Source organism: Myotis daubentonii, chromosome 7 (genome assembly GCF_963259705.1).
Source record: "Myotis daubentonii chromosome 7, mMyoDau2.1, whole genome shotgun sequence".
Taxonomy (NCBI): Eukaryota; Metazoa; Chordata; class Mammalia; order Chiroptera; family Vespertilionidae; genus Myotis; species Myotis daubentonii.
Window position 1 is genome coordinate 19524249 of NC_081846.1, and position 22393 is coordinate 19546641.

Below are 22393 nucleotides of genomic sequence, written 5' to 3' on the forward strand. Positions count from 1 at the left end.
AGTAAAAACAATATTCCTTGAGAAGCAAGAACAGAATTTTCATGTGTAATTAACCATGAGAGGAAACCATATGAATATAATAGATATTGACATTATAAAGGAAAGTTAATTAAAAGATTTTAAATAGAATGTGAGAATTCAAAGAAAATCAATTTTACAGCTAAAGCAAAATCCCAGTTCATGTAGACTCCAACAAAAATGCTTTAAAACAACTAGGGTAGTGGGGTGGGTGTGGCAGGAGAATAGTTGAGTTGATTTTTACAGACAGTATTTCCATGCCAGATCCTACACATTATAAAATAACAAAGGTATTTTGGGGTGACATGGATTTTTTTCTTTAAAAAATATCAAACTTTTTCCAGAGAGGGTAGGAGACTACCTTCCCCCTTACATAAGTCTATGTAAGAAAAGTTAATTACAAAATATAATTCAAGCTAAGCCTCATTTTAAAATTAAAAATAAATTTACTTTTAGAGTCAATGTATGTTTCAGAATTCTTAATTCTTTATATTCTGTAAGTTAAAAATACAGTGGTAGGTGGGGAGGGTACCGGAGCAGGGTGGAGGGAGTTAATGGGGGGAAACAGGGGGACATCTGTAATACTTTCAACAACAAAGATTTTTAAAAATACAGTGGTAAGAGTCAGAACTAGCCTGCTGGAGTCCAGGATGACTCAGATTGCTTTGTTCGTGGTAAAGAACACTAGCAATAAATGAAAACTGAATACAGATTTCAATAGCTGACCCTTCAAAAGTGCACTGGTCTCTTGTTCGCACCTATACTCCTTTGCTACATTTCCCTTAGTCATTTCTATAGTTTTTACACTTTCATTACCTGTCACAGCAACAACAGTCTTTTGCTCTGAATAATACATCCGACTGAAAGTCAAGTGTTCAATAGTATTTCAAAACAGGTTATACTCGGCTAGCTTTAGTCACCATCTCACTTAATTTACCACTTTGACTCTGCCCTTTTCTGACGCTCCACATCTCAGGACTTTCTATCTCTTGCTGTTTCATTATGGTTCCTCCTGCTAAGAAAATGCCAAAGCAGTTGGGGGAAAATGGTGTTTTCTCTGAAGTGAAGATTGCAAAAGATTCTGTTTCTAGAATAAGTATTTGATCCACAGTTGACTGGTACAATCACAGAACATGCACATACACAATTATGCCCAACAGCAGGGAGATGAAGGAAAAGTAGGCCTCAGCATTTCTCAAAGACATGTTGTATCTTTTCTCCCTACTTCATCGGTTATTTGTTAGCTCATTTATTGGGCTAGCCCTCAGGCTTAGCCAGCAAATATGAGACTTATTTTTTTTTTACCTTTATCATTATTATTTTTTAGGATCAATATGGCAAAAACAATTTGAGCAATGCTTAAGACAATAAAAGAGTCTGATGGACAGTAATTGACTTAGGAAAAAATAAATCAGTGTCTTTCAAATTTTGGACTCTATTTTTAAAACTATGTGGAAGCCTCTTGGGAAATCCAAATAAAGTAAAGCTGGCTGAGAATAGAGAAGTACTTAAAAAATAAAGAGGCAAGAGTCAGACAGACATGAGTTCAAATCCCACTATGAGCCCCAGATAAATAGTAGGGAACGAGGATACTCAGCCTGAAAGGGTGCTTGAAAGATTAGCAACAGCCCCTAGAGAGCATGTGTCATGTGGTAAGTGCTCAATTAAGGGTAACACTTGTGGTCAAGCATAGAACCTTTAGTTTAAATGTGTTGTCCTCATGGTTAGATTCGTGCTCAGTATTTATTGACATTATTTTTTTTATTTTTTAGCCTATATACAAGCAAGTAGTGATAAAATATTTTCCTCTGAGATATAACTAGTAGGTATGAAAGCAGAAATAAGGGCAAAGTCAGCATTACTATCCTGAATTGATAAATGAGAAACTAAATTGAAGTTAAGGGGATTATCCCAAACTTTCCATCTGGTGGTAGTTGAGAAGTAGTAGCTTTAAACTCCTTTTACAGATCTGTGATTTATGTACCATAAAATACCTGCTGCTGGGAGGAAATGGGATCTAACATGAATTTTTATATGGAAAGTGGCAAAAGGTGCAATCCAAGAAGCTCTGTGTAAGTAACTTTACCGTGTCGGGCAGCATCATATTTTGACATGTTAAGTCGCAGGAGGAAATTATTCAGGCTGTTGAGGTACGCTGGAAGGGAGTGATAGCCTTCTGGATCATACCACACCTGTCCAATTCCAAAAGAAGGCAGGATCAGAATTGTGTTTCAATAAACTAGGCTGTCTTTACATCTGACAGCCTACAGAATTCGTATTTAAAATAAGAGTACCGATTCCTAACAGTTTATTTCATTTTGGAAGATTATGAACCATCCCCCAGAGTGTGGACCACAGACCTCTAAGTTTCCAATTCAGTGATGGACAGCGATTGGGAAAGTAGTATTTTTCTGTATGGTAAGTTATTAGTTATCCTGATCTTCTCTGTAGCCCCAGCTTTAAATAAACTGGAAAAAGTGTTATTATCTCCATCTCTGAAGTTGATTTATAGTGAGTCTTAGACTAAAACTAAGGCATTTTTGGCTCTTGAAATATAATAAAAACACATGGCATATATGTCAGGCTGTAGAAAAAAAATTAAACACATATACAAGCATCAGTCTTAGCAACAAGAATTTCCCCCACTAACTCTCTATTCCTAGTTATAACCCACAAAGAAGTGAGTTCCTTTACTTTCTATGTCGAATACAGAGGGACTTAAAATACTGGTGGACCTCTATTCAAGAAACCCAGTCAATAATTTAAAATTTAAAATCTGATTTTCAGGGAAATTATTTAATATTATAACTCCTTCGTTTACTCAAGAATATTTACTATGTTGAGAGAGGGAGGAAAGGAACAAATGGGGGTGGCATTCAAATATTCAGTATTATTACTTACTTCTCACTTTCACTATGACCTTGTGGAAACCAGATAAAATAGACTCAATACCTATCTTATAGGGATGTTGTGAGGATGGAATTAGGTAGCTTGTGTAACAGGTGATGCTAGTGCTTGGTTTATAACAATATCTAAATGAATGTTAGTTCTCCACTTCCCCAAGTTTGTATATGTCTCTTACAACCTAAAGAGAAATATGGGAAGGGCAACTGAAACTCTCTAAGACTACCATTGATAGTAAGTCTGATCATAGGTGTGTGTGTGATCCTGTGACTCGTGCTTGTTTCAAAACAGGTATGATCTAGAAGAAAAAAGAGCCAATAGAATTTTTAAAATCTCCATCAAATTCTGTTAACTGTCCATGTTCTTTAAGAAACAAGGCTAGATAAATATGACACAACACAACAAAATATAAATAAAACATTAATGTATAGTTTAACAAAAAATTATAAAGGAAGTACACACATTGATCCATCACTCAGGCTGAGAAACAAAACTCGCAGCACCCAGAATAACTTCTCCCTGACCCTCTTTTTCCTTCCAAATCATAATTCTCTCGCCCCTAAACAATGGATGGAGGGTTGCTGATTCTCAACGTCTACAGTGAATGCAATTATAGTTGTGTATTCCTTTTTGTCTTTTCTTCTGCTTATTAATAATGTTTGGGAGAGTTAGCCTGTGTATTATATAACACTGAATTTTTTCATTTCCATTCCTAAAAGGTCTATTGAATAAATACATAGTAATTTATTTGTGTAGTCTAACTGTATATGGACACTTGGAGTTGTGTTTTGGGCTCATATGAGAAACACTAGTATTCACACACACACACACACATATATATATATATATATCCTGGTACTTATGTGTACGTGTTTCCCTGGAGTAAATACACAGGACTGAAATCACTGTGCTATGGGGTATGTATTATCCCAAACTGCTTTTCAAATGGATTATACCCATGTTTTGTTTTTACCTCATGGAAATGCTTGAACATTTCAAGTTCACATTCTCATTTCTATGACATCCCACAGAAACTTTATAATTTACCTTGGCAAGTGTTCTATTGGCAGGAACTGCTGTTACATCAAAACGGAGGTCATTAGTCAAAGGCAGCCCAAAACTCCAACCTCCATATCTGTATAAAATAATAAAATTTATATTTGTTTTAATGGAGCAAATAGTCATAAATAGATCTAAAATGTTTAAGATCTCAATCTTTTCTTTCCATTAGGAACACATTTATGGTATAAAATAAATACTGCCTGATAAATATTTTACATTTTCATTGATTTGTTTATATCATATTTTAGTCTAAAATGTAGATTATAGCTAGAAATAAAAAGTCCTAAACAATAGCAAATGTGTAGTAATCATTCTGAAAGCCAATGACATAATCTAACCAATTCCTCCAACATAACCAGATTTGCACCATCACAGAAATCATGAGACTTTAGGGCTTAAATATCCTTTTTTAGATAAGTTTTGTTATAAACCAAACACTACACTGAGATAGCATCAGTTTTTAACTTTGTTCAAGTGACTCCATGTCTTCTATTCTCCCAACTTTTTCCCTTAGCTTGTCCCCTGCTGCTGTATGTTTTTTCTTCCTGGATATTTGAAGGTGAGTTATGATTATGTAACTCCCCATCAGTTCATGGTCTCTTAAAAATAAAAAGTGGATTTTAAAAAATCCAAGTAGCAATTTAAATAATAGATTAGTTTAAATGCCCCAATAGGGGTTGAGTTAAATAAATAATAATGCAGTCATGCTGGTATAATCTGGTGGCTGTCATCCTAAATGTGGTCATAGCACTATAGTTTTGGTATGTAAAGAACACTGTAGTGTATTGTTCACTTTTTAAAAAAATAGGTTTTAGAACAGTTTTTTAATAATCAACCCCATTTTTTTATTGCTTAAAGTAATACAAAGGGTATTACATATGTGTCCATTTCCCCCCCCCCCACCCTAGACAGTCCCCTTTTTTGACAATATTTACATGTATGTCTGACCAGAAAAAAATTGGAAGGATTATTTTAGAGCTAATATTAGTCTTTTATGTAAATTGAGAAATAAAAGTGGGATAAATGAAAAAGAGGAAAAAATAGTAGCTATTGCAAGCCTACTATTCCCACATCCCTAGCTTTACTGAGGTATAGTGACAAATAAAAATTATATGTATTTAAGGTGTACAACTTGAGATTTTGATAGATGTATACATTGTGAAATAATCACCGCAATCAAGCTAATTAATATATCCATCACCTCACATAGTTACCATTTTCTTTGTGTGTGTTGTGTGAATATGTACTGAGAACTCTTAAGGTCTATCCTCTTAGCAAATTTCAAGTATACAATACAGTATTGTTAAACTTGTCACACCGCTGTCCACTAGATGTCCAGAATCTATTCACCTTGACACTGTTATATCCTTGAGCAGCATCTCCTATCCCCCACTCTCCCCAAACTCTGGCAACTGCCATTCTACTCTCTACCTCTACGAGTCTGACTATTTTAGATTTCACATGTAAGTGAAATCATGCAGCATTTGTCTTTCTGTGTTTGGCTCATTTCACTTAGTTTAGTGTCCTCAGGCCTCTCCATGTTTTTGCAAATGTAAGCCTACCAATCTTACATTCATAGAAAATGCTTCAGTGACTTAGGTATTTGTCCAGGGACCTTGCTACACATGTGCACATCTTATCTGCATGCAGAGATATGCATATTAAAACTAAGGCCATTTGTCATGGGAAGCAATGCCTTAAAATTCTCCAAGTTGGCATAATCCAGTCAATAACTTCTCTTTTGCTTCAAGGAAAAAAAGTGTATAAATTTTACAATACATGTTTGAGGCCAAAAAAAAAAAATCAATGCTTTTTAATTTGCTTAAATGTATCCTAATTAAGAGTCATTACTTAAATATTAATACATAAAGCTGTTTAGATAAAGCAGATATTTAACTATGTAAATAATCAATAGACATGTGCATCCATTACCTCAAGTTCTGAAGGCAATTACCATTAAAATTAAAAGGCAAGATATGCTCAATTAAATGTTATAAACAGAGTATTTTTACCTTTTTTGCATAAACTCATTAGCAGTTGATATAAGATAATTTTCCAAGCGGTGCCCAGTGAGGTCATAAATTACTTGGGAAGAATAAGTTCTTCTGTGAGGTGGAGAGTAGTTAAACTTAGGACATTCCTGAAAAATAAAGCTAAAAGTTAAGTTCTTTTCTGGCCAGTGCAGTGCAAATCAAATAGACAATGTCAAGGACCTTCAGTCTCATCACCTGTCTATTATTGTAGCTGGTGGAGTGTGACCTCTGCTCCATGACTTATTTTTTTTAATTTTTAAAACTACCTTTTATATTTATTGCATGTAATTTTACCTGTTTCCTTTTTTTAAAATTGTTTAAAGTATTACATATGCGGCCTTTTTCCCCCAATTGACCCCCCAGCCACTCCCACCCTTGAGGGCAAGCCCCCACCGCCTCAGTGTCTGTGTCCATTGGTCATGCTAATGTGCATGCGTACAAGTCCTTTGGTTGATCTCTAACCCCACCCCTCCCCTGCTATTTGTCTCTGGATCTATTTTTGTTCATCAGTTTATGTTGATCATTATATCCCACATATGAGTGAGATCATGTGATATTGATCTTTCTTCGACTGGCTTATTTCGTTTAGCATAATGCTTTCCAGTTCCATCCATGCTGTTGCAAATGGTAAAAGTTCCTTCTTTTCTATAGCAGCGTAGTGTTTGATTGTGTAGCTGTGCCAGTTTTTTAATCCACTCATCTGCTGATGGGCACTTAGGCTGTTTCCAAATCTTGGCTATTGTAAATTGTGCTGCTATGAACATAGGGGTGCATATATCCTTTCTGATTGGTGTTTCTGGTTTCTTGGGATATAGTCCTAGAAGTGGGATCACTGGGTCAAAGGGGAGTTCCATTTTTAATTTTTTGAGGAAACTCCATACTGTCTTCCATAGTGGCTGCACCAGTCTGCATTCCCACCAGCAGTACACAAGGGTCCTTTATTCTTCACATCCTCTCCAGCACTTGTCATTTGTTGCTTTGTTGATGATAGCCATTCTGACAGGTGTGAGATGGTATCTCATTGTTGTTTTGATTTGCATCTCTCGGATGATTAGTGTCTTGGAGCATGTTTTCATATGTCTCTCAGCCTTCTATATGTCCTCATTTGAAACGTGTCTACTTAGGTTCTTTGCCCATTTTTTGATTGGATTGTTTATCTTCCTTTTGTTAAGTTGTATGAGTTCTCTGTAAATTTTGGAGATTAAACCCTTATCTGAAATAGCATTGGCAAATATGTTCTCCCATGCAATGGGCTTTCTTGTTGTTTTGGTGATGGTTTATTTTGCTGTGCAGCTTTTTATTTTGATGTAGTCCCATTTGTTTATTTTCTCTTTAGTCTCTATTGCCCTAGGAGCTATATTGGTGAAGATATTGCTACGATATATGTCTAATATTTTGCTGCCTATGGAGTCTTCTAACATTTTTATGGTTTACCCTCTTACATTTAAGTCCTTTATCCATTTTGAGTTTATTTTTGTGTATGGCGTAAGTTGGTGTTCTAGTTTCATTTTTTTTACATGTATCTGAGCAAATTTCCCAGCACCATTTATTGAAGAGACTGTCTTGACTCCATTGTATGCTCTTACTTCCTTTGTCAAATATTAATTGACTGCTCCCTGACTTTAAAGAGCTTTGAAAGGAAGGCATCTTGCCTAGGCCAAGAAATTAGAACAAATAGTTATTATATGGAGAGAGCTTATACATGAATTTAGGGTTCACTTGAAGTAAAAAAAAACAACACAACTAATGAGCGATTTTTCTTTTACTGTCCTGACAAGGTTGGTATATTTGGAGAACAACACTGAACACTAAAAATTCCCTCAATAATTTATAGGGAAGAAAAAAATGTTTGCCCAAAATTGAAAAGATAACATTAACAGACTTATGTTCTCAGGGTCTAATAGAAGTGGATGAAAAGTTTGAGTTATTGTCCTGGCCAGGTTGCTCAGTGGGTTGGAGCATCATCTCAAACACCAAAAGGTTGTGATTCAATTCCCATTCAGGGCATATACCTGAATGGCTGTGGGTTCAATTCCTGGTCAGGAAGCAACCAATTGATGCTTCTCTCTCACCTCTCTCTCACTCTCTTTCTCTCTCTCACCCCTACCTCTAAAATCAATAAAAAAACATGTTCTTGGGTGAGAACTAAAAAAAAAAAGTTTGAGTTATATTAGTTTTAAGGTACCTAACTTAGGTGTCAGAGCTCAATTTTACATATATCTAAATCGAAATCTAAAATAATTTCCTATAAGTATAAATCTAATATTTATACATCTTATATAATAAAAGCCTAATATGCTAAGTGTCCGGTTGTCCAGTCGGCTGTTCAACCAATCAAAGCGTAATATGCTAATGATATGCTAAGGTTGCTCAACTGCTCGCTATGAAGTGCACTGACCACCAGGGGGCAGATGCTCCAACTGGTAGGTTAGCTTGCTGCTGGCCTCCAGCCAATCGAGACATGCCCTGGAGCCCTCTTATGGTCCCTCCCCGGCTGGTCAACCTCCTGTGTCCCTCCCTGGCCCCAATCATGCACCAGTGGGGTCCCCCAGTCTGGCCTGCGCCTTCTCACAATCCAGGACCCCTCGTGGGATGTTGGAGAGCCAGTTTTGGCCTGATCCCACAGGCCAGGCTGAGGAACCCCACTGGTGCACGAATTCATGCACAGGGCCTCTAGTATAAATATAAAATTATTCCAAAATGAAAAGTATATATATTACAGGGTCCCTGCAGACCCTTCACCCAATCTGCCCATTGTTAACACCTTACATTATAATCGCACATTTGTTTAAGTGCTTTGGTACATGACTATTAACCAATCTCAGAGCTAAGTTTTAACCACTTATTTTTATGCTTGTAGCTTTCTGCACTTCCTATTTACTTTTCATTGAAGCTTCCCATGTTTTACTGCCTTGAACTGTAGTTTGGGAAAGCCTAGAACTTTTCCAGTTTTTTCTTCCATCCCTTCATACAATGTCTCACACCATGAAGCTAGTACCACACATGGACTTCCACATTAGAAAGATTAGAGACGGGATTAGGAAACGTTTTAAGTACTGGGTAAGGCTAATATTTAAATATGCAAGGATCCCAAAAGATGCCCATTGAACCCCTGCTTTTACTGTTAGTGATTGTCTTGCATGAAAACACAAAAACGGGTTGCATTTACTGGAAACATTTTCATTCTAACATCTTTTACAAAGACAGTTCAGGGTACAGTCCTATGACACTTTGTAGAGAATATTGCTAGATTCTTCCCCATGGGGAAGTAAGCTGATAAAATAGTGACTCTCAGAGACTAATAGTGATCTCTCTTCTTCAGCCATCTTTAATTTCCCCAGTGAATTTGGTTTTCTTAAAAGCTTATTGAATGGATAGGCCTAAGGTGTGTATGCATAGCTTAGAGATAGGGTAAGTGATAATTGGACAATCTTTCCTGCTTCTTTCAGGACTTGGATTTTTCTTGCATTCTGGAGGTGTTGCTTAGAGACAAAGGGGCTCTGTTTTGGACTTCCACATTACTGACTTCCCAGCTGACCACTCCAGTGGCAGTCTTGCTGTGTTTTCAAATATGACAGTTATGGTGCCATTGTGTTGTATGAAATATAGAGCTTTCTGGTTAGAACTGAACTGAACCCAAAAATTCATCTTCGGTTAGTTTCCATGAAGACCATCATAGAATTACCTACCCTTGAAAATTTGTCCTGAGATGGATTTACAACGGTGACCTGAAGTTCAAAGCCAATATTTTTGAGCTGCCCAGGTCCACATCTCTGAGCTACTCGCTTCCATAAAATGAAATTATACTGACTCTTTGGTAACCTAGATATATCCTTCAAGTTTTGATATTTATTCCTTTCTTTTTCCTACTTCACTAAGAATTTCATCTTACCTGGACATTTTCCGAGCAAGAGCAAACTCCAAAGTTACTGATACGTTCTCCACTGCTGTTCCATTTTCCCAGACTGTCTTTTTCTAAACAGCTTCTGCAAGTGAAATTGATATTGAAATGAGGTATGTGTGTGTTCTCATATTTATGCATGAGCATAGGAGAGAGTGTTAGTTATTGAATTCAGGTCCTGTACAGCTTACTGATTTTTTATTACTTGAATGTACATTGCACTACCATTTTCAAGTAATCTGACATTTTGGGGGAGTTGATGGAGAGCACTTAGTAATTAAGCAGCACTAAAACCAAAGCTCACAGAATTGTCTTAATAAGGCAGGAAGTGGGGTTTTTTTTTTGGACCCCTTTCTTGTCTTGGTTCTTTCCAATCTCTCCTCTGACAGGAAGGGGATACTTTAGCAAACTGATGCATTAATGTCAGGCTTACATGTGTTGTGTACTATCTTAAAAGTTTGAATAAGCAATACTACATAGTGCAAAAGCATGGGAATTGGAGTCAAGACTTGGGTCTCAGCTTTAGCTATACAACTTTCTACCTCAATTTCTTTATACAAGAATCTTAGTCCCTAGGAGCCTCAGTTTCTTCATCTTAAAAATGGGATTAATACTTCACAGGACTGTAGTGACTGTTAAATGAAAACATGTACACAAAAGAACTTTATAAGTCATAAAGCATCTACTGTTCATTATTTTACAGCACAGCCAGGGAATGAACTAAAGGAGATAGATAATATTCATTAAACACATTTCTATCAGTGTACTACCCTCCTCCAGCCAAATAATACACACCCACTTGTCCACACACCCTCATATACATGCACACACACAAAGTAGAACATTGGAAAAAGAACAAGAAGCACTCACATATCACTGGAGTTCAAACACATGTTGTCGATGCCAGGGAAGGTCCACATTGCGGAGACCAGTGCTGCTGTGCTTGGGTTAGAATTCCTGCAACATAAAAAGATAGAAACAAATCCATGACTCCTTCACTTGTCTCCCATGTTAACCTCATGCTCATGAATAAATTGAGAAAATGAAATAGTCTCTCTATGGACTGCTGTCTTAAATATCTAAGAAAGACAATCACAGGGGGGGGGGGAAAGTATCACAGAAAAAGATAAACACACATCTCTATTTGGCTACTTGTTATTCTCTTGATTGTCATATATGTTTACTGATCACATATTGTATCTACAACACTATATGATACAGAATTCTAACATTATTTTTCAATTTGTGAGACCAATAAAGAGTTATTTGCAATATATTATAATAGATTGGGAAGCCATACCTAACCTGACTCTCTTGATTAAAGTCTAGTCTTTAAAAATAAAGATCTACTAATACTTTATTTTTAGGCAAACACAAAAACGCTTCAAAGTTATTTGTTGGCAATATCATGTCACAATAAATCAAACTGTCCCATCCTTTGACAGAATTAGGTACTGTAGCTCCTAAGTTCGTATTCTTCAGCAATTCATCCCATTCATTCAGGCACAACTGTACTTCTAGAAGCAAGGTGGAAATATCTTTTTAGGTAAAGAAAGGAAACTTACGCATAGAAAGCTGTCTGTTCAGAGGTACCATACAGAGATGGGGAGATCTGGATCTCGGGATAACTGTTACTGGAATTTTTCAGTGTGCCGAGGCCCATGGCAGTGGTGACAAAGACGATGGGGAGGATGACCTGGGCAACGAAACCTTTCCAGTTCCTGCGGGTGTGGTGGAACCTCTTAATGAGGATAGCCATTATCTTCTTCAGTAACAGTCCAAAACCATCCAGTCTCTCTCCTGATGTCAGGATTTTGTCTGATTAAGAAAAAGAGATTTCAGTTGGTTCTGGAAAGTCCTAATACATCAAATAATAAAGTTACTCCAAAAACTACGGATAGATGATATAATGTGATATGGTGGGAAAACTTATATTTTAAAGATTTGGATTTTAGGTTCAGCTCTTTATTTATCACCTTTGGGTTGAACCCCTCCATCTCATAGAGCTTCATGTAAAAGTGTTTTGAAAATTACAAATCAGTATACAAAATATATTGTTAGTCATGTACATTGTAGTTTTGTACATCAAAGAGACATGTAGAAGTTTATAAATGAACATTGTCTCCAATCTTCAGTCTCCGTGAGGGTTCAGTATGTATGACTAATTACTAATATCGAAGAGATAGTTTCTAACAAGACACTGAATTCAAATAAGATAAATGGAAACCAGAATATCAATGTAGGCTAAGAACTCATTCCTACTGTGGGAAACTGGGAAACTTAGTCATTATAAGTCTCACTGTCTCTCATTCTTTTCTTTTTTTGGAATAAGAATATTTATTACTTACTTATTATTTTTTGCATGGCTTATACCTACAGTATGTATTCTTAATATATTTTTATTGACTTCAGAGAGAAAGGAAGAGGAAGAGAGAGAGAAAAACATCAATGATGAGAGGGAATCATTGATCAGCAGTCTCCTGCATGCCCCCTACTGGGGATTGAGCCCAAAACGCAGGTGTATGCCCTTGATGGGAATTGAACCCAGGACCCTTCAGTCCACAGGCCAACATTCTATCCACTGAGCCAAACGAGCTAGGGCTATAGTATATTTTATTTTATTGTCTTTCATTCTTAATGTGAAGTCCAATGAATTCACCTTAAACATGGGGAAAGGAAAATGCCTCCTCCGAAGTATAATTCTAGTTCAAACACTTATTCATTACATTCTCTTTAGAAATTTGGTGTACTTTTATGGCACTTCAAAACTCCATTATTACCACTAGAGTCACAAAAAAGAGCTTAGTAGGCAAAATGTCTACCCTCTTGCCCTCCAAAATGCTCTTCAGGTGTTGAGGAAAATTCCATGGCTTCTAAGAGTCAGAGCAACTGTGGAGGCCATAAACTGTTTCCTCCTTAGTGCTCTTGCAACTGATAATCTCAGCATCACCCCCTAAAATTAGGTTCAAATATAACATTCTCTCCTAAGGCCTGCTGCCAAGCAAGCATGTGATAAGTTGACAGTATCCACTCTGTGGATATTTTAAATTCTTCATCACAAATTATGCAGCACAAAAAAATCATGATCTTCATTTAGCAGATAAGGAAAAATACAAAGCTGCTTAATTTAAAATGAGCTCCAATTAAACAGAGTGAACAAGTTTAAATGAAAAGTCATATCTCTGCAAAGGGAAATTGCAGAAGGAGCTGCATATATTAAGTTAATTAGTATGCTTTTCTGTTTCTTAAGAAAATTCTGTTTCATAAGAATGGCTTACAGGTGGATCAAACAGAGCTTTCTAAAAGATAATGTCAATGATGGGTACCTTTTGACTGAAGAAGAGTTCCAAATTATGAGACAAATACAGAACATGTACTTCCTGAAGCAATTGACCACCTTCAAAGTCCTCAATTCCATGGACTCAACGGCTCTTTCCCCAAAAGATGATAAATGGGGAAGATGGCAGAGGACAAATGAGACTCCCAAGTTCCAGAATTATACAAACATTAGAGATTGCCTTTTCTGAGTTTTGAAGATAGGCAAATGTTTAATGAAAAGTTCTGTTCCTAGAGACTTTTATAAATTTCAGCAAACTATTGAAATGACTACTCCATAATTTATACATCATTTTACTATATGCTTCCTTAAAAAAAATAGTGTTTTCAAAGGAATAAATTAACTGTCAGAAATAGAATAACAGAATAAAAGTTATTTTCAAAAGAGCTCAATTCCTCAAAGTCATGTCAAGAAACACAATTTTTCAAATGTATATTGTGTGAAAAACATGGAGGAGGGACCTCTTACTTTAGAGTCAGAGCCATTAGGTCCAACCTCATCAGTTCAGAGACCCTCCTCCAAAAGCATTTCTCAGAGCCTGAATTTTCTCAGCACCTGAATTGTTCAGAGAGGTGAGAAGGTTAGACATGTTTTCCAATGGGTTCCATAAGGAGTGATGACTATATTTTTAACTTTTAAAAATTACATATAAAAGCTTAAGCGACCATTATGACTGGTCTACTGAACGACTAGTTGACCTGTCACTATGTGGCGCACTGACCATCGGGGGCAGACGCTTCACACAGGAGCTGCCCCCTGGTGGTCAGTGTGCTCCCATAGCCAACCTCCGGCGGCCAGCCAACCTCCCATGGTCCCTCTCCCTGGCTGGCCGGCCCTGATTGGCTGCCATCAGGACTGGGCAAGGCGGGCCCCTATCCGCCCTGATCAATGGCCAGGCCGAGGGACCCCACCCATGCATGAATTCGTGCACCAGGCCTCTAGTGTCTAATAATAGTCAGTGAACGTAACTTTGTTCATTGTGGAATAGCACGAGTTACAAGAAGGATTTTAACTTGTTGAACACAAATCTGAGATTGTAGTAAATTACATCTTAAAAATGACTACTGGTGGGTGGAGAAATACTCATCCCTGCCCTAACTAGAAAATTCTTTCACATTCTTCAAAACATTTTTAGAGAGTTTGATTTGGTTAAATAAACATGTTTTTATGTTAAAAAGAGAAGCTAATATTTCTTTCATCTTTTTTAATTTAGAAAAAAAATTTAAAGTTGAGTTTTTAAAATTTAAAATCTGTCATGTGATTTTCTCATTTGTGTCATCTACTGACATTAAGCAAAATATGTGATTAGATTTATACCATCTCTGTCTGTGAAGTTGCTGCTGCTCACAGATAAATCATCAGGAGTTGAGATGCCATTGGTACTGGAATTTCCAATCTTCTTTTGTGTTAAGTGCTCAAGACTCATATTACTGGGTTTGTGCGACTCTTTAGTCAAGTTCAGAAAGACCTGGAAAGAAAAGACAGAACACTTTGTTAACATAAAATATGCATCTTTTCTAGTTTCTAGGCTCAATTTTGATTTTGAATCTTTATCATGTTAATTGAGACAAATAAGTGTGACTTTAATTGAACATATTTGTATGTAAAAGATAGGTATTCTCTAATTGGAGCAACATGTGTATTTTTTTAGAAGTCAGTCTTACAAAAGAATTATATTGAGATAATTTTAAGATTTTATGACATGTTAATTTTAAAAATTTTTCTTTTTTTTTTAAAAAAAACATATTATTTTAAGAATACAGCAAGTTATATCAGCTTTAAGAAATGTCCGGATGTACCTCCTCCACGGTGGTATCTGAAATGCCATAGCACCCGATGTTGAGGTCACCCATGCCGTTGTCCAGCGCTCTTAGGAGTGATAGGTAGGCCCCTGAGACTTTGGTGCTAAATGGAGGAAGGACATAAACAAGCTCTCCCCCGATGTCCTCCTTCAAGTAGGCTTCAGGGAGGTGTGACCGGATCATTGCTGTCACAGCCATCGTGTCACATATTGCACTTGCATTTAGATTTGGACTCTAGAGATAAAAACAGCAGTTAAATACTCCCTTGTCTTTACATGTAGTGTCCAAGGGCCCTAATCAGAGGGTGGTGCATTCTTTTTGTCCACCCCTAGGGGTCCCTGTCCCACTAGGGGTCCCTATAATTGCATGCAAATAACTATTCTGGCTCCATTCTCCCACCTCACCCTGTCTCTTCTCCAACCTCTTCTCCATCCTCTGCATCACTTGAAACCACAGTCTCTCTTCTGTGTGATAGTTCTTCAGGCTCAGGTGCAGCCCTTCCTCAGAGCCTTTACAATTGCTTCTTTGCCCCCAGACTGTGTGACATGGCTCATTCTCTCCCCAGCTCCAATTCTTGGCTCAAATGTCACCTTCTCAGAGACTCCTTCTCTTACTACTCTACTTAAAATGGCATCATTCAAGCATTCCTTGTTCCCTTCTCTGCTTTATTTCTACCCATAGTATTTATCACCTGCTAATAAATTAAATAATATATTTATTAATTGTATCATCTAAATTCCCCACAATCCATTAGAATATAAACTCCATGAGGGCAGCGATTTTAATCTACAAGATCCTCAATGCCGAGAACAGTGTCCAGAGCACATAATAAGACATAACACACACAATACAAAAAAATTTGAATGCATTAATGAATATAACAGTAAACTACTTTTTATATTATGAAAGTCACATCAAGATAATTAGATAAATAAATGACAATGGTCAAAACCTGACTGACATCATATACATCTTGCACAATTTGATAAATCATATGCTATTTTAGGCAGTACAGGGATCCTTAGCATTTTTGGTTTTCAAAGATGTACAAGAAAAGCACCAATTGTCTGCCTGAGTTGGCCTCCACATTGCCACTTGAGGAGTACTGACCAGAAATTAAATATATGATGCCATATTCTCTTAATTTGCTTTTTTAAAAATTTTTGTTTTTTATATTATAAAAAATAAATCTATTACCAGATTGTAGATACAAAATAATTAGCGATTTACATGAAATACACATTCATATTTCAAGAAAAATGATTTTAAATATAGTAATGCTACATGCAATAAATATTAATATTTCAAGAAAAAAGATTTTAAATATAATAATGTTACTAAAACTGTACTAACAAATATAATAATTTGTTTTGGATAGAGTAGAAAAATCTACCTGTTAGCCTTACAGGATGAAGCGCTGGGGAAAATGAAAGGCTGATCCTTCATCAGTAACCTGAGGAAATAAGTCTTTCTTTACCTAGCACAGCGGTTCCCACTGTGATCCCAGACAAGTAGCATCAGCATCATCCAGGGCCCAGTAAGAAATGTAGTAAATCTGGAGCCTTATCCCAGACCTATGGAATCGGAAACTCCTGGGGTGGGGCTAGAAGTCTGGGTTCACCAAGACCTCCAGGTGTCCTGATGCTTCCTCAAGTTTGAAAAACATGAATCTAACCTATGAATAGTGAATTTTAGCAAGGAATAAAGTTGGAGAGATTCTGCCCGTTTCATACAAAATTCGCTCATGACCCCATAATAAGGTGCATTTTCGCTCCCACAGACCTTTTTCTTGGTGAGCGTGAGGTGGTACCCATCCCCAAACGCCTCCTTGAGGTAGAACGGTGACCCGCAGCAGCGGAGCCCCCCCATCTCCAGGAAGGCAATGCGGTCGCTCAGCACTTCGGCCTCATCCAAGTGGTGTGTTGACAGGATGATTGTTCTGGCTTGAAAACACAGAGGAGAACCAAGGATGAAAAATGAAAATACAGTTCTAAGATATATAGAGTTAGCACTGGTCCATCCTGTGATTTATGGAAAGACTCACATTTTATGAGCTAACAGGAAAACTAACAGAAGGAGCTTCCAAAAGAAATAAAGAGAAATTCAGAAGGAGTATTCCTAAGTATTTAGGGGTCTCTCTCCCTTTCCCACCCTCCCTTCTCCCCCTTCCTTTCATCATTATGAAGCAGTCATTTTAAAGACTTTTTGAATATTCCTCTCTGATTAATCCTCTCCACTCTGATTGCTCTTTGCTTCACATCCTGTTAGCACTTATTTAGTCTGTTTTCAGTTTATCTTCATTTGTGTATGTTTGGTCTCTCTAATTAGATTCTAAGCTCCTCTAGGCAGAATTTGGAACTTCTATTGGATTTCTATGCTCTCAAAAAGGCCAGCTAAGTGCTTAACTCACAGTGGGCACTACATTAATATTAACTCACTGTCCCAGAAATTTAGCTGGGAAAAGAGAAGACTTGGGAAAAGGAAGAGCGCGTGTGGGATTTTTAGTGAGGATTATTATAAACAGAAAAAGGCTTCAGTTTGTTTGTGTGTATCCCAGAGAGCAAACCTATGACTGTTGGGTGGAGAAGTTATAAGAAGGTACTCATACCAGTTTTGTTCTTGGATATGACATCCCATATACTTCGGCGAGAACATGGGTCAACTCCAGTGGACGGTTCATCCAAAATGACCACCCTTGATCCACCAATGAGAGCTATGGATATGGATAACTTCCTCTTCATGCCTCCTGACAATGTTCCAACTCTCTTATGACGATGACTATACAGTCCAGTATCTTTTAAAGTCCTTCAAAAAGAAAACATGGTGGTTACTTTTGACAGCTAGAGCATTAGAATATTGCAAAAATTTAATAAGTACCCTAAATGATAAATATTCACTAAACAACAATTATATGCTCAGCAAGGTGCAATAAACTATTGAAAATTCATGACATAATTTTCTATTATTTATCATCTAGTTGAAGGTATAAAATTAATGCTCAGGAAACAACACAAAGGAATATGTGGTTCATTATTTTATTCATTCATTTGACAAATATTTATAGAGTTTTACTTTTTGGTGCCAGACTGTGTTTTAGGTACAAGTGGAAAAGCAGTAAGCAGATAATGTTCCTACTCATAAAGATATTATTTCTGTGTGTCTCATGATAAACATGTTTCCAAGTAAGTATGCAATATTCTAGGTGGTGATAAAGGCAATAAAATGTAGCCTCACTGGTGTGGTTCAGTGGATGAGCATTGATCTATGAACCAGGAAGTCACAGTAGGGGGTGTGCAGGAGGCAGCCAATCAATGATTCTCTCTCATCATTGATGTTTCTATTTTTTTCTCTCTCTTCCTTCCTTTCTGAAATCAATAAAAATCTATTTTAAATAAATAATAAATGGATGAATGAATGAATGAATGAATGAATGAATGTAACGAGATAATAGTGCCCAGGGCATGATGTTTTAGGCACTTACATTATATATGGAAGTCTCTTCAGAAGGTGACATTTTTCCAATGATCAGGAGAGTGGAGGAGCAAGTCAAATAGATGTTTTGGAAAAGTTGCTTTAAGTAGAGGGAACAGCAAGTGTGCAACTGGGCTAGCATGCCAAGAGCAGAGTAAATGTTGGGAGAATGAAAAAAATGAATCAGAAGTGAGACTGGAAACAGGTCAAGTAGGGCCTTAGGGATGGCATGCTCTGACCTGTAGTTTACAAAGGTCACCAGGCTGCTCTTTGAAGAATCGACTGTATAATGGAGGGTAAAATCTGAGGGTCGAGTTAGGAGGCTTGGATCAGCATAGTAGTCACGGAGATTAGAAACAGAGGATTTGGGGCAATATGGGAGCCCGAGTTGAAGACATTTAAACAATACTTGTATATGGCATTAAATGTACTTGATACCAGAGGAGTAAAAACAAAATAAAACACAAACAAACCTAAAACTCAACTGGTTTGCGAGGAAATGTTCCCTATTGGTATTATCACCACAGCTTGGCTTCTCTTGGAGAAGAGTTACCCACACACATTCTCATTCCTGCCGTCACTGACCTTTTCACTTCCTCGTGCAGCTGCTTTTTGGTCCAGTGGGGAACTTTGATGGAGCCATACAAGAGGAGGTGCTCCTTGGTGGTGAGGTAACTGAACAGGACGTCATGCTGCATGCAGACGCCCATGCTCTTCCGCACGTTGTGCAGGTCCTTTTTGATATCTTTCCCGTCAACAAAGATGGTACCTGCTGAGGTCCCAAACAGCCCAGTCAACATGGAGCTGGAAATAAAGAAATGATAAAGCAGGTGTAAGCCAAGCATTGAAGCTAGATTTTAGACACAAATACATCTCAGTTGTTAGCAAAAAAAAAAAAAAAAAAAAAAAAAGTTAATAGTCTATCTCCTTAGATAAGGTCAAACTATGAAAGAAAATGGTGTTAAATGGGAATAAAACAATAAAAATTACTTTTAAGCTTTTAATAATTAAGAGTGTTACATAAATACTACATAATGATGACGATGAAAATGGTGGGGTGGTGGTGGTAATAACGACAGAAATTGTTGGGCTTTTTAATTGCAGTCCCCTCTCTCCTTCAGCAAACTTGTGTACATCCTTGGCATCAGATAGTAGCTATAGGCTATTAGTCTCAAATTTAGATCTCTAGCCCAGATCTCATCACTCAGTTTCAGGCTTGCTTTATAAATCCAACAGGAGATATCTTCCAGGGTCCTCTAATTCAACTTGCTTAAACCTGGACTTACAATCTTTGAACTCAAATGCATACCCTCAGTGATATTACCCCCTTCACCATACAATGCATGCATACCGTGGCTGCACAAGCCTCAGACCCAGTTGTTTTGGCATCCTTCTCCTATCTTAGTCTCATAACTCCACCACCATCTTTCCAGTTTTCCAGCCACCACCACAGTGCAAGCCCCCATCACCACTTGCCTACTGCTGCTGTAGGCTACTAACTCCACTCCTTGCATGTTCTCTGGCCATCTCCAGTCCCTTTCTCCACTCTGTGACCAGAATATTCTCACCTAGATCATTTCTTGTCATCTTTTAGATGGTGAGTGAGTTGGGAAATTATTTAATAATTATTTCCTTCACTAAAATGTAAGCTCCATGAGGTTAGGGAAAGGATCTGTTTTCTCACCACTCTGTGTCAGTACCTAACTAATGCTAAGAACTTCAGTGACTAATGTGGATTACATAGGGGATCAATACAATAAGCAACCCTTCCCATCAAAACATTAAAACACAGAGACATAGAAGCATGGGATAGACTGTCGACCCTCAGAAGGAAGGCAGGGAGGGGAGTGAGTGGAAAGAGATCAACCACAGAACTTGTATTCATATATGCATAACTCATGGACACAGACAATAGGGTGGTGAAGGCCTGGGGTGGGGTCAATGGGTGGAACAAGGGGACATATACAAGGGGGCAATACTTTTAACAATAAAGATAAAAACACACATATAACATATTTCATTCTTTATATTAAAACTTCATATTCAGAAGAGTAAGATGGTAACTTTCTTGGTTAAAATGACAACCGCTTCAAAAGCCTCTCTATCTCCTTTTTGCATTGGCTTCTGTTGCCTGTTAGAAATCTTGCCTTTTATGCATTCTATTCACATGAGAAAGGCAACTCTGAATTTAAACAGGTCATGTAACATGGCTGCATGTTCACTCGTTTCATGACCTTCCTTCGTCCCCTTTTATTTACACAATAAATTAATTTGAATATGCTTTGGCAGTCACTGAATTTACTCGTGGTGATACTAAATAGGATATCCAGGCACTGACACTTTTTCTCAAATAAGGGCTCAAGCGCCCACAGCATCTTGGAGCTGATGCCCGGCTGAGCAATATGGAGCATGGGAGGTGAATAGCAAACAAAACAAAACAACAGTCAAAACAGTGTCACTTTCAAAACATTCGATTCTCTTCTCCACTCAGACACAGGAAAGTGCTAGTTAAGTGAAGAGTGAGAAAGAACAGCTCCTGTACCACTTCTGTCTTTTTTAAATCTTTATCTGAGAGCTGGTGATTCTTTTGTTTATGAAGCAAGGTGAGGCCTCCCTGTGAAGGAACAGCTGGGGCTGAGTGTGTTTATACCAGAGCATGTAAACTCAAGCTTATATGTGAGCCAGGAGAGAAATGCAAATAAGTGAAACAGGCTGGGCACATGACATAGTATGGGTTGATGGGGACCAGAGATAAACCAGAAAGCAGATGCCCCCTTTAAGAGAAAAGTCACTAGCCTGGCCGGCATGGCTCAGTGGTTGAGCACTGACCTATGAACCAGGAGATCACAGTTTGATTCCTGACCATGGCACATGCCTGGGTTGTGGGCTAAATCATTGATGTTTCTATCTCTCTCTCATCTCCCTTCCTCTCTAAAATTAATAAAAATATATTTTAAAAAAGAGAAAAAAAGTCTCTAATAAACCCAAACAAATGTGCTGACCCAAGACTGTGGATTCAATGTTGCCAAAACTTCCTTTTATCTAAGAGATGCCAAGAATATTTGTGTGTGTTTTTTTGTTTGTTTTTTATTAGAACACTCCCCTATTTTTAAATATTGGCACTGAATTAAAAATTTTAAGAAGTTCTGGATGGGCCAACACTAGGTGGAACAAACAAACCTGCCTGGTGGGCCTGACCTGCCCTTTGCGCTCACATTTTAAGATCTCTGATTTACACTCCATCCTTCAGTATACAGGTTGAGCCATCTTAATCCGTCTGGGAGCTATAATGGCTTTACATTTTATGAAAGAGGTAAGAAAATATTAAATAACACGCTCCTGTGACAATAAGTGTTAAAGAGTAACCTACATGGTAGTAGTTTTCCCTGCTCCATTGGGTCCTAGCAATGAAGTGATGTGCCCTTCATAAAAGTTCAGATTGAGGTTATCAACAGCAATTTTCGAGCCATAGGTCTTTGTGACTCCATGCAGGGCAACTCCAACTGTGAGATCTTTAGGTTCAGGCTCAATGTTGGAAGGAAACATGTATTCAGGACCTAGAGAGAAATCAAGAGAAGTGTTGTAAGCTCGCCAAGAAAGAAACCACACATTAGACTTTTCTTAATTAAATTATAACCCTCTACATAAAAAATAATTCTGGAAACAAATGATCTGTTATAGTGCTTAGACTCATCTCTTGGTTAAAGAATGAGTAAGAGTGTGGGACCACATTCTCTAAGGTTTATATGGCCCTTCTCTGTCAGAAAACGCAGTCCCACAAAACAGCGTCATTATGCTGAATTCTGCCTTATTTTCAAATATTGAAAAAAACAAGTCAAAGGTTTGTTTGGATATATGATACCAA

General features: G+C 37.4%; 1 protein-coding gene across 1 annotated transcript in view; it reads right to left on the minus strand.

Moving 5' to 3' along the window:
- The window catches only part of ABCA12 (ATP binding cassette subfamily A member 12), a 175683-nt gene that overhangs the window by 23456 nt on the left and 129834 nt on the right, over positions 1-22393 (minus strand). The window contains exons 28-39 of the mRNA XM_059703068.1: positions 21899-22085; positions 19114-19332; positions 17666-17862; positions 16840-17000; positions 15055-15291; positions 14573-14723; positions 11484-11736; positions 10789-10875; positions 9910-10003; positions 5997-6124; positions 3970-4057; positions 2105-2210 (exon numbers count right to left, since the gene is read on the minus strand). Of these exons, the coding sequence (XP_059559051.1) occupies positions 2105-2210; positions 3970-4057; positions 5997-6124; positions 9910-10003; positions 10789-10875; positions 11484-11736; positions 14573-14723; positions 15055-15291; positions 16840-17000; positions 17666-17862; positions 19114-19332; positions 21899-22085 (1908 nt within the window). The remainder of the gene's footprint in view (positions 1-2104; positions 2211-3969; positions 4058-5996; positions 6125-9909; positions 10004-10788; positions 10876-11483; positions 11737-14572; positions 14724-15054; positions 15292-16839; positions 17001-17665; positions 17863-19113; positions 19333-21898; positions 22086-22393) is intronic.